General features: G+C 46.0%; 1 protein-coding gene across 1 annotated transcript; it reads right to left on the minus strand.

Moving 5' to 3' along the window:
- Nucleotides 1-6,770: 6,770 nt before the first annotated feature.
- On the minus strand, nt 6,771-12,030 carry KRT6A (keratin 6A). Its single transcript, XM_047786698.1, has 9 exons — nt 11,419-12,030; nt 10,273-10,487; nt 9,870-9,930; nt 9,617-9,712; nt 9,326-9,490; nt 8,728-8,853; nt 7,750-7,970; nt 7,498-7,532; nt 6,771-7,387 (listed from the first exon to the last, which is right to left on the minus strand). Exons 1-9 carry the CDS (start codon nt 11,953-11,955, stop codon nt 7,146-7,148), a joined length of 1,698 nt encoding a protein of 565 aa, XP_047642654.1. The 5' UTR covers nt 11,956-12,030; the 3' UTR covers nt 6,771-7,145.
- Nucleotides 12,031-12,717: the final 687 nt, after the last annotated feature.

The raw sequence follows: 12,717 nt of genomic DNA on the forward strand, positions 1-12,717 counted from the left end.
CACCCAGATTAAACAGTTATCAATAGCTGTCATTATTGTTTCATCTAGAATTCATAAAAAATTTCCCTAGTTTTTATACCAAAATCCTCTGCTTCTTTTTTTGATACACCTTAAAAGAATTGAAACATCAAGTCATTTCACTTGCAAATATTTGCCTGCCGTTTTAAGTAACAATGATTTTCTAATCTTACTGGGTGACAGTTTTAAATCAGAACCAACAGTCATTTCTTTTTTTTTCTTTTTGCCTTTTATCTTTTTTTTTTTTTTTTTTTTTTTTTTAGGGCCGTACCCGTGGCACATGGAGGTTCCCAGGCCAGGGGTCGAATCAGAGCTGTTGCTGTCAGCCTACACCAGAGCCATAGCAACGCCAGATCTGAGCAGCACCTGTGACCTACACCACTGCTGACGGCAATGCCGGATGCTTCACCCACTGAGCAAGGCCAGGGATCGAACCCATAACCTCATGGTTCCTAGTTGGATTCGTTTCCAATGCGCCAAGACAGGAACCCCAACAGTCATTTCATTTTTTTTTTTTTGTCTTTTTGCCATTTCTTGGGCCGCTTCCGTGGCATATGGAGCTTCCCAGGCTAGGGGTCGAATCGGAGCTGTAGCCACTGGCCTATGCCAGAGCCACAGCAACGTGGGATCGGAGCTGTGTCTGCAACCTACACCGCAACTCAACGGCAACGCTGGATTCTTAACCCACTGAGCAAGGCCAGGGATCGAACCCGCAACCTCGTGGTTCTTAGTCGGATTCGTTAACCACTGCGCCACAACGGGAAATCCCCAACAGTCATTTCTTAATGAAATCTAATAATGCCCATTTGTGTTCAGATCTCTCTGGTTATCTCAAAGGTGTCTTTTCTTGCTGGTTTGCTGGAAGCAACATCCCACGCTGGTGCACATATTGCATTGGACGGTCGTGTCTCTTAAGGTCCTTTCATTCTGTGACAGATTCCTTTCTTTTCTTTTAAACACCTTTGAGAAATTATGGAGAAATTGATTTTTCTGTAGAGTGTTTATATTCTGGAGATGGCTCATTGCTTCCTGTTGGTGCCCCCAAACTTCTAACCCCCGTTTTTCCTATATAATAGTTGTGGTAGAGTTGATTAGGTTTAATTCCATTGTCTCAGGCAGGATTATGTTCCAGCTGTTGCTGTGTACCACCTATTGCATCATCACGAGGTACATAATACTAATTGTCCTATCTTAGTGATGTTAAGGCTGATCCAGGGATACCTGTAGTTTCAGCCTTATCCCTTCGTTAAGAAGTACACAATGGATTAGCAATGAGATCCTGCTGTGTAGCACTGGGAACTATGTCTAGTCCCTTATGATGGAGCATGGTAATGGGAGAAAAAACAATGTATACATGTATGTGTAACTGGGTCACCATGCTGTAAAGTAAAAAGATAAAATAAAATAACGTATTGGGGAAATAAAAAAATTATGTACACACCTAAAAAAAAACACAGTAAAAATGTCATCTAATATTTTAATATTCATTGATCCCTTCCCATATTTACTATTTCATTAGGGGTCGCAAAATGCTAACTTACTAACATCCCGCCTCTGCCTTTATCAACTGAGAGTCATTTGTAAAGAGGGATTCTTTGTTGTTTATTTTTAGATAATCTAATAAGTGCTTAATTCATCACAGGAAAGGCAGAATAAGTGCTTGATTCTTTCCCTTTATTTTGCAGTTTTCAGAAGAGTGGGTTGGGACCCCAGCAATTTCCAAATGTAAGCAAAGAGAGTTTTTCTTTGGTTATTTTTGTTTTGGGGGTTTTGTACAATTATAAATTCATAGTGTAAAAAAATATATTTGACTATAACATTGTAAATCAACTATACTTTAATGAAAAAAATTTTAAATAAAAAAATTAAAAATATATTTGATATGGTTCCGTCCTCTGCAGTCATGAAAATTTTGGTGCTTAAATTGTCCCATTTTAGGCCAATGGGAGCTCTTTGGATTGGCTTCTGTGTCCTTTTGTTAGGACCTTATTCAGATTTGACAATTTCCTTCTTTTCTGGGATGAGCTGTCAAGGCTACCTTGTACTTTTCTAGAAACAGACATGGGATCAGCCGTTTCTCTGAGTAGCTCTGGTTCTTTTTATTGGGGCATGATAACCCTAAGCTGGAGTTTTCATGCCATGGATGCTCATTGTTACTGGATTCTTCTTGCTTTGAAGATTTATCAATGGACAGAGCTGGCAAAAATGTAAAAATATACTTAAAAAACAGATCAGAAGCTTATACTAATATTTACTATTCAAGGAGAAGAATATGGGATGATTTATACCTGTATTTATTCTACTCACTCTGAAAAGCCTGGCTATGAATGACCTAAACATATTACTTATTTGCTTTATCCTCCAGCATACTTATGATAGTATGAAAATAACAGTACAAATATTACTATTAAAACTAGGTTTGCTGAACACAGTTTCTGATTTCTTTGTGGCTACTTTCTCCTGGTGCGATGAAAAAAAAAATCAAATTAGGCAAGGGGAATAGAGAGTTAGAAGAAGGGGACAGAGGAAAATTTTCATGAGAATCCAGATAAATTGTAGCCTGGTAGTTTCAAACAGAAGCAGGAAAGAACGTCTTCCGCCGTTACAACTGATGGAGAAGAGTTTCTTAAGTGAGGTAGTACAGACACAGATGGCATTAAACAAGGGACTGCTACAGTTGCATAAGGAGATTGGGGACAGCAGGAGTGTTGGGAGAGGTGGCACATCTGAATAGACATACCTCCAAGAGCATGGTTTTCCTGCCCCCACCCCCTCAGTTTCTAGCGCCAAAGGGACACTCCTGCCATCCGGTAAGTGAGAGTGTTGAGAAGGGACTCTCTGGCAAAAGTCACAGTCAAAGTATCCAGCTACTGTCAGAGATGGACTTCTTAGCCCCCTTTTCTTCCCATCCACGGGTCTGCCACCAGCTCTTCTTTTTTTAAAAATTTTTTACTAAAGTGTAGTTAATTTACAGTGTTCCTTCAATTTCTGTTGTACAGCAAAGTGACCCAGTCACACATACATGTACATTCTTTTTTTTCTACATACTATCTTCCATCATGTTCTAACCCAAGAGATTGCACATAGTTCCCTGTGCTGTACAGTAGGACCCCACTGCTTGTCCTTTCCTAATGCAACAGTTTTCACCTACTAACCCATTCCCGCCCCCTCCAGCAACCACAAGTCTGTTCTCTATGTCCATTATATGTTTCTGTTTTGTAGATAGGATCGTTTGTGCCAAATTTTAGATTCCACATATACATGATATTATATAGTATTTGTCTTTCTCTTTCTGACTTCCTTCACTCAGTATGAGAATCTCTAGTTGCATCCATGTTGCTGCAGATGGCGTTCTTTTAGCCTTTTTATGGCTGAGTAGTATTCCATTGTACATATGTGCCACATCTTCTTAATCCATTCATCTGTTGATGGACTTTCATGTTGCTTCCATGTCTTGGCTGTTATTAACAGTGCTTAAGGCCAAGTGCAACAGAGTTAGCTATCAAGGAGTTCTATAGGCACGTCTCCTGGGGCAGGAGCTGGACAGAGACGAGCAGCCTGCTCTCTGCATCTCTTGAAGCATTTCCTCTCCTGACTCTGCTCCACCCCTCCCCCCAGCTCCCCACCAATGTATGGAGGTGTGATTCCATACATTGAGGTGTGCTGGGATTCCAGTCAATGCAGCTAGAATCACATGGCTTACAAGCTATCATCCTGGATCGCAAGGGACTCACATGAGGGACTTTGGATATGGCCTCTAACTGGCAAAAAGTTCTTCTACTTGAGGATGTTATTAAAAAGTTGTATTTCCTGTATTTTCCAGGTACATGGGCTCCAGACTGGAGAGGGCAACTGGGCAGCCTCCTTAGGAATCAAATCTGGTATCTAATGACCAACGGTACTGCAAAGTCATTCCTTGCCTCAAAAACCAAATCTTTGCTGTTGCAAAATGAATCTGTTTCTTCCTAGTAAGTCCTCAGTGGGTAAAGGAAAACAATCTAATTTTTTTTCTCATGGGCCTTAAATCCAGAGATTGAATCTTTTGTCCCCTCGTACCAAAATGTGTAACCATGTTTAGTCTCAGACATCATACAATGATGACATCATTGGGAACACGCTTTCTCTTTTGAAATAACACATGTTCAACATCAAAAAAATTAGAAGGCACACAACTTAAAAGAAATACAGTTTGCTTGAGTTAACACCAAGTTGAGATAACCCATATTATTGTTTTAGCGTTGGTCCTTCAATTATTTTCTGGATCTCTGTCCCTCCACCTTGTCTCTCTGTTTCATTGTCATTCTGTCTCTCTCTCTCTCTACCTTACTTACTCTATAATTTTGTGTACCAAATTTGTTTAGTTAAAAGTACAAACGGTGCTTTGAGCCCCGCACCTTAGATTATTTTGTAATTAACTTTTTTTTTTTTGTCTTTTTGTCTTTTCTGAGGCTGCACCCACAGCATATGGAGGTTCCCAGGCTAGGGGTCTAATCGGAGCTGTAGCTGCCGGCCTATGCCAGAGCCACAGCAACGTGGGATCCAAGCCGTGTCTGCAACCTACACCACAGCTCACGGCAATGCCGGATGCTTAACCCACCGAGCAAGGGCAGGGACCGAACCCGCAACCTCATGGTTCCTAGTCAGATTCGTTAACCACTGCACCACGATGGGAACTCCAACTTTTTTATTTTAGAGTAGTTTTAGACTTACAAAAAATTGTGAGGGTATAAAGACATCTTGTATACCGTACACACCCATTTTCCTTATTATCATCCTCATGATTATGATTATGATTATATGGCTGCACCCACGGCACACGGAATTGAACCTGAGCTGCAGCTGTGACCTCTTCCAGATCCAGAGCAGCCAGAGATGCTGCAGTCAGATTCTTAACTCACTGCTCCAAGGCAGGAACTCCTCCTCATTATTAATACCTCCCATTAAGGAAGCAATGTAAATGTATTATAATTAACTAGTTTATACCTCATTTGGACTTTTTTACCTTTTACCCAGTGTTCTATTTTTCTGTTCTGCAGTCTCATTCCATTGTATGACTTTACATTTACTCATTGTGTCTCCTTAGACTCACCTTGGCTAACACAGTTTGTCAGATTTTCTTTGTTGTGATCATTGTGAAGTTTTGAGGAGCTCTGCCCAGATGTTTCGTAGATGTCCACAATTGGGCTTCGTCTGGGTGTTTTCTCATGATTAGACTGGGGTTATGGATTTTTTTGGGTGGAAGACCTCAGAAGTGATGTGCCTTCTCGTCACATCATATCCGTCGTACGTGATATCGACATGACTTATCACTCTTGATGTTCACCTTGATCATGTGGCTGAGGAAATGTTTGGTGGATTTTTCTACAGTAAAGTTACTCTTTTATCCCATGTTTATGCTGTAGTCTTTGGAAGGAAGTCATTGTGCCCAGCCCACACTTAAAGGGGAGTCATTATGCACTCCTTCCTTGACTTGGAAACCCTAGGTAACCAAATGGAGTTCTTCTACAGGAGAGTTGTCAATCCTCCTTCTTAATTAATGCACGCAATCACTTATTCATGTCTGTACAGACCATGCATATTTATTTTATGCTTTGGATTATAATGCAACATATTATCTATCTATCTATCTATCTATCTATCTATCTATCTATCTATCTATCATCTATCTATCAAGGCTCAAATTGTCCCAATTTGGCTACTGGGAGCACGGAAGCAGCCTTTTTGTTATTTCTTTAATTTGGGCACTGAAACAGTTTCAGGACCTTCTTATTTACATATCCCACCCGATTCTTAGGATAAGTTGTTTCTCCTTTGTTCCTAGGAAGGAAACTTTCATTCCTAGTGGTATTAGGCAGTGTTCTCCAGAGAAGAAGCCAGGGATTATGAGCATGGCCAAAACAGAGACTGGAAACAGTGATTGACCCTGAGGGAGCACAAGCTGACTGACCATTCTTGCTCTGTATCCTGAACGTTCCCACTCCTAAAAGTTGAAGCAGACCAGGACACCCCTGAGAGAGGGTGCATCGTTGTTGAGGTAACAAGGATTTGACTTCTTTGAGTCTCTGTGAGAGGCTTATGGTGTAAGGAGGAATGCATTTCCCTTCCTATTTGCCTCCATGCTTCAAAAAATCAGCACGTGCATTTTGTGCTTGAGTCTTTGGATCCTGAATTAGGCCAGTGTATCCAACTTTTCCCTATTGAAAAAATTATTGGGATTCACATCCATGAACGGCAACATCCGCAATTTGTACTGTTTTCTCAGAAAACAATTCCAGAAGCATAATTTCAGCTCAGGAGTATGTGCATTTTAATTACTCCCGATGTGTGCTATAAGGCAAGTTTCTTGGTCATGAGGCAATTTTAATTATAAATCACATATCTTATTCCAGAGTCAATGCGCTTCCAATCTAATTAAAATGTAATGTGATTTCCTGGGGATTATGGGTGACCTCTCAGCAGGAGGAAGTAGAGCCTTAAAGCCCAAGTCAGAGAGACTAGCTCAGGACATGGTGCAGGCAATAAAAAGGAGACTTTACAACGATGATGGACCAGAACTCTCCCACAACACTTGCCAAACGGATCTGGGAGGAATCATGACCATCACGATGCCAAACAATCATTTGGTGAAATTTTCTAAAGGTGGGGAGTGAAGCACACAAGATAAGGAGTATCCTTCATTCATGAAAAGGCGTTTCTCAGATGAAACCTCAAGAACAATTGGTGACAGGGGAAAACAATAGGAAACCATGCACTGTATTATAAATCTGCTTTATTTAGCAATTACAAGTGAGCAAAGAACAGAGGAAGCATCACAGGGATCCACACCTTGTATAGCATAGAACTTGTCACTCATGCTTTAACATTGAAAGCTGTACGATGGGAAATCCTGGACAACTGGAGAGCAAGGGGAACTGCACTGTTCTGAATCAGGATCCAGGTAATGACCTTCCAGTGTTGAGCAATGAAAGCTCAGATTGAGCAAGGGGAGATGCAGGCCCTCAGGAACTTCAGTTCTAACTCAAGAAGTCAGGGAAGTTGGGATCAAGAGAGAGAAAGAAAATGGAGGAGATGGCAGTTCAGATGAGAGAGGCCTAGACATTGTGGGACCAAAAGCACATGGCAGGACTTCAGTGCCTGTAGCCCTTCCTGCTGGAAGAGGAGGAGGAGGTGGTGGTGTATTTGATGGTGGAACTGCTGCCCCCAGAGGAGCTGAGGCCACCGCCTATGGCTCTGCCACTGCCAGAACTGAAGCCACCTCCAAGGCAGTGACCACTGCTGTAGGCATAGCCACTGCCTCCACCCAGGCCCAAGCCACTGCCGACACCGCCAGCACCGCCATAGCCGCTGGAGACGGTGGACTGCACCACAGCTGTGGAGGGAAGGGACAAGATCAGCACAAGACACGCTGACCCACTCTGCCAGACTGAGTCCCGTCAGAAGAGCACCAGGACAAGGGAGGGGGCACGCAAAGCTACTTACAGATGTTGACTTGTCCAACGCCTTCCCCATTCAGCCTAGGAGAGAGGAGACAGGGCCATCATGGGACCTGAGAGTCACAGCTGGACTGCTGTGCAGACCCCTTTGTGAGGAGAGTCCGTGGGGAATGCTCTTCCTAAGTGGTTTTCTGAGGGTAGCATCATGGCCAAGACTAGACGGCCTTTGGCTTGAGGTTGTGACTGGACCTCTTGGAGATGGCCCCAGATGTTTGAGGGGGTTGTGTGAGTTACCCACCTGCACTCCTCGCCTTCCAGCAGCTTCCTGTAGGTGGCAATCTCCACGTCCAGGGCCAGCTTGGCGTTCATGAGCTCCTGGTACTCCTTCAGCAGCCTGGCCATGTCCTGCTTGGCCTTAAGCAGGGCATCCTCCAGCTCGGCCAGCTTGTTCCTGGCGTCCTTGAGGGCCATCTCCCCACGCTGCTCGGCATCAGCGATGGCAGACTGCAGGCTGGCGCACTAGAGGACAAGATAAGCAGAGGGAACTAGCAACCTGATCTCCAGAGCAGACTAACCACGGTACCTCCTTCCCACTTCGGAAGAGTTCTGGAGCGAGGACCCTTTGGTCGAGTCTTTGTCGGTTCTGCAAGCCTTAACTAGCCTAGGAGAGACTAGAGAAAACCTATGCCCTTCTGTGTGGAGCATCGTAGCGAGGATGGGCTGGTGACTGCTGGAAGATAGCACAGCAGATACAAGATCAGGGGACATGGGACGGAATAGATCCACTGGATTGTTTGGAATGTTGACAGCGGATGCTCATTCTCTTAGGCGATGCCACAAACATTCTCTGGGAGGTGATGATTTGACATTAAACTGTGGAGACCTTGCTTCCCTTCCAACTCATATTTTTGGACAGTGCTTATTTTGATCCTTGTCTTTCCGAGACTTTCTTTTTCACGTTCATTCGGAGTGATTTTTCAGCAGTCTCCCTCACTCTTTCTGGCTGGTTCTTTTCTCTACCGGCTTGTTTCTTACATGGGTTCTCTTTTCAGTGCCTCTAGACTGTATCTTTGTACCACGGGCCCGTCAGGATTGGGCCCGTCCTGAGTTTACTACATGCCCCTTGGCTGAAGTCCTTAGGAACTCACTGAGGGGGTAACTGTGTGCCTTCCTCTCCCTGCTGGCCCCTCAGTGCAAGAAATTTCCCAAATGTGGCTGATGAATGCCTGCTGGTCTAAGAAAAACAATGGTTTAAGCTCCATGGTCCCCACCATACCTGCTTCTTGACGTGGTCGATCTCAGACCGCAGCCTCTGGATCATGCGGTTGATCTCGGAGATCTCCTGCTTGGTGTTGCGCAGGTCATCTCCGTGCCTGCCCGCTGTGACCCGCAGCTCCTCATACTATAAGCCAGAGGGAGAGAGGGTGCTTTACGTGGGCTTCACGTGGCAATGGTGGCTGTCACGCATTTAACAAATTAATGCTCCTAGCTTTCCCACGAGACGTTTTAGGAAAAGGGACACCGCAAGATCATTGCTCTTCTACACCCACGGCAGACCATCCCTGCCAGGACCACTGACTGCCTAGTTCACTCCAGGGTCAAGAGTGTTCTGCGTGGTTTCTGAGAACCAGCATCAGGGTGAAGGCGACGCAAAGATCTTATCTACAGTAGCTTTTGTCTTGCCTTTGGGTTCTTTGGTTTCCTCGACTTGGACCTAACTGCTGCAAAGATCTACTCTGTTAGGGCAGGGGGCACATCGCTGTGAGAGGACCCCAGCTTCCTAGAAGGAGATTTCCCCAGGGAAGTCTGTAGCCATGGTGGCCTTCAAGGACGAGGCCCAGGGAGGCTTCATGAGCTGCCCCCGCACCACCCACCTTGGACTGGTACCAGGACTCAGCCTCAGCCCGGCTCCTCTGAGCAATGTCCTCATATTGGGCTTTGACTTCAGCGATGATGCTGTCCAGGTCCAGGTTGCGGTTGTTGTCCATGGAGAGGACCACAGACGTGTCTGAGATGTGGGTTTGCATCTGAGCCAGTTCCTGCAGAACGCGACATCCTTAGGTTGTCTTTGCCTGTGACATTTACAGACGTACCCGAGCCCAAGCTTTCCAGCCCTCTCAGAGTCTCGTCAGAGTGACTCGAGCAAGGTGAGGGGAGATGCTTACTGCGTCATAGAAGGCTCTTAGGAAGTTGATCTCATCTGTGAGCGAGTCGACCTTGGCTTGTAGTTCAACCTTATTCATGTAGGCAGTATCCACATCCTGAGAAAGAAGACAAAAACTGACAGTCAGATGAACCCTCCTTCCCAGTCTAGCCACCTTTTGGTCTCCCTGCTTATTCTTCCCTTGGCTGCGGGCAGGGACCCAGAGTGCTCTCTTTCTGCAAAGAAGCATGAACCCCCGACCTTACTCAGCTCACCTTCTTCAGATTCACAAATTCATTCTCGGCTGCTGTGCGCTTGTTGATCTCGTCTTCATACCTGGAATTAGAAAGGACGAGACGTACTTGAGCCAGTGGTGAAGCGGATACACAACGGACACCCTGGGACCCCAGTCTCCCCGAGTGGGATACCCAGATGGAACTTTCCTGCCAGCAAGCCTAAGAGATGAGCTCTGTGTTCCCGAAATTGGTTATTTCTTTACGCTCCCCACCCACCTGGCTGGCCCTGTTGTTCTTTTGGGTCTGGGTATAGGCAGTGATTTTGGTTTCATTTCCATGGCCATATTTGCCTGGGAATCATGCCCTCATGTGGACCTGGTCATCCAAGAGACTTGAAGTGTGGGCTTCAGGAAACTGAGCCCTTTTCTCTTCTGTCACTCACTTGTTCTTGAAGTCCTCCACCAGGTCCTGCATGCTCCTCAGCTCTGAGTCCAGGCGGCCTCTCTCTCCCAGGATGCTGTCCAGCTGTCTCCTAAGGTTGTTGATGTACTGCTCGAACAAAGGCTCCAGGTTCTGCCTGACAGTCTTGATGCCCTGCTCCTGCAGCAGGGTCCACTTGGTGTCCAGCACCTTGTTCTGCTGCTCCAGGAATCGGACCTGGAGGAAGAGCAGATGGTTATTTGCCAGACGAAAGATGGAAGAGAGAGATGTGAGTTGACTGGTCCCCAAGCCGACCTGAGTTGTCTCTATGGTACTGGGTTACTCCTGAGTATGTACAGAGACTCAGGCTGACAGTTACGCTCCCCTGACCATTTTTCCTTCAGAGGATACTGATTTCATCACCTAAATTCTGCCATGGAGCTCTGAGGTATTCCATCCTTCTGAGTTATGAAGACTGTCATTAACTTTCAACATTTCTTCTCTTCCTCTTGATAAGTACAATCACAAATGTAATTTATAGCAGTATTTCTCAGATGTACTCAACATATTTTTTAAGAGACTATCTCAGTGGATGGGATGTCAAATGTTTAGAATCTAATGATTTAACTCCAATCGTATTAATGATTGGATTGAATCTACCTTCTCATTTAGCGCATTAGTCTTTTCTAAACCAAAATCCCTTAATGGGCAGAATCTGACTCTATGTAATATTTCTATGGATATATTTTTTTCAGCCTTTTTTTCCCCTAGAATTTCCTTTTCTCTTTTATTTTCGTTCCTCTTGTTTCTCCCGTCTGTAGGGCTCTAAAGCAGTTTCCACCGTAATTCTGTTTTTAATTTGTGAGACCCTTCAGAAGGTCAGGCTAACCCGTTCCTTGCCCTCCTTCCCTTTCCTTTGCTTCAGGGTTATCAAGAGCTGAGAATTCTTTCCAGGCAGAAATGAGAGACCTTCAAGGGATCGGCGGTTCTGAACGATTCCCATCCCCTCCTGCCTCCTGTCCACACAGAGCCTGTCCTGCATCCCAGTGGAGAGCTGGCCTGAGTCCCCTCCTCCGCCTGTCCTGAGTCTCTCCCTGGTAGGACTCATGGGCTGGTTCTTTAGTTTGGGGGCTGAAATCCCAGTGGAGGGCAGGTGCTCCAGGCTCACCTTGTCGATGAAGGAGGCGAACTTGTTGTTGAGGGTCTTGATCTGCTCCCGCTCCTCGGTCCTCACCCGCTGGATGGTGGGGTCGATTTGCAGGTTCAGAGGGGTGAGGAGATTCTGGTTGATGGTGACCTCTTGGATGCCTCCGGGGGGGCACACAGGGAAGCCAGAGCCCCCATAGCCCCCAACAAAGCCAGCTCCACCACCGAGCCCAAAGCCACCACTACCAGCACCAAAACCAAACCCACTCCTGGCTCCACCTCCAAAGCCGAAGCCAGCCCCAACTCCGCCGCCATATCCACCACCAATGACACAACTGCCCCCTCCGATGGAGATCCTCTTGGAGCCCCCCAGGCTATAGAGGCTGCGGCTGCCAAAACCAGCTCCTCCACACACTCCAGACAGGCCACCACTGCCCCTGGAGCGGGACACGGAGACAGTGCTGAAGCCAGAGCGGCAGACCCCGGGCACTCTGGCTGAGCTGGCACTGAAGCCCCGGCGGCCGCTGCTTTGGCTCCTCACGATGGATTTGCAAGACATGGTTCCTGAGGATGAGAAGGCTGAAGAAGGCGTGAGAGGTGGAGGGTAGAGCTGAGGGGAGCAGATCTGTGAGAGGAGCTTCCCAGCAGCAGCTTATATATGGAGAAGAGGGGCTGGGCTCAGTCCTGGAAGGTGACCTGCTGATTGGGAAGGGCTGGGCTTTGCAAATAGTGAGATCACCCCCAGCTTCTAGAAAGGTATGAAGAATGAATATTGCTTCTTTGGCTTCCTTTAGTCATGGAGAAATTCTGCTGGCTTCTAGCCTTGACTTGATCCGAACACAATAAGCCGGGATGTAAATTTACTGAAGTCATGAATTAGTCATGTTCTCAAACAAAGGAGGCAAGGAGCTGATCTGTGATAATTGTCCCCTCCTTCTGCTTACTCAGACACTCTTCTGTGTGCCCCCTTCCCACACAGGTTTTATTCCTCCAGCACCACCCTCCCCATCAGGTTGGACTAATAGGCATTTGCCCCATGGCCTGAGCAAGAAGTGGCCTGCGGTGTTTTTCCACCATGTTTGAACCTGTTATTCCGGAGCTCCAGGCTGCCTTCCTGGTGGCCTTGCCTGGGAATGGCGACCTCTTTGGGGGAATGATCCTCCTTTGAAAAGCAGGAGAGACAAAAGGGTATAATTTTTACAGCATAAGTGCAAGTGTGTCCTTTGTGGAATGGGCAGTTTCATGATAGGCTAGAAGACCACCCAAGCCAGCCCTGCCCAGCTGGCTTGACTGTGACTTCTTGCAATTTCTACCACGCATG

Source organism: Phacochoerus africanus, chromosome 7 (genome assembly GCF_016906955.1).
Source record: "Phacochoerus africanus isolate WHEZ1 chromosome 7, ROS_Pafr_v1, whole genome shotgun sequence".
Taxonomy (NCBI): Eukaryota; Metazoa; Chordata; class Mammalia; order Artiodactyla; family Suidae; genus Phacochoerus; species Phacochoerus africanus.

What these genes read in the sequence shown, in the direction of transcription:
- KRT6A (XM_047786698.1), bottom strand. Translation starts at nt 11,955, where the DNA reads ATGTCTTGCAAATCCATCGTGAGGAGCCAAAGCAGCGGCCGCCGGGGC. An exon ending in AATTTGTGAATCTGAAGAAG is followed by an intron (nt 9,713 to 9,869) that starts GTGAGCTGAGTA and finishes CTTCTTTCTCAG; the next exon opens with GATGTGGATACTGCCTACAT. An exon ending in TAAGAGCCTTCTATGACGCA is followed by an intron (nt 9,491 to 9,616) that starts GTAAGCATCTCC and finishes CGCGTTCTGCAG; the next exon opens with GAACTGGCTCAGATGCAAAC.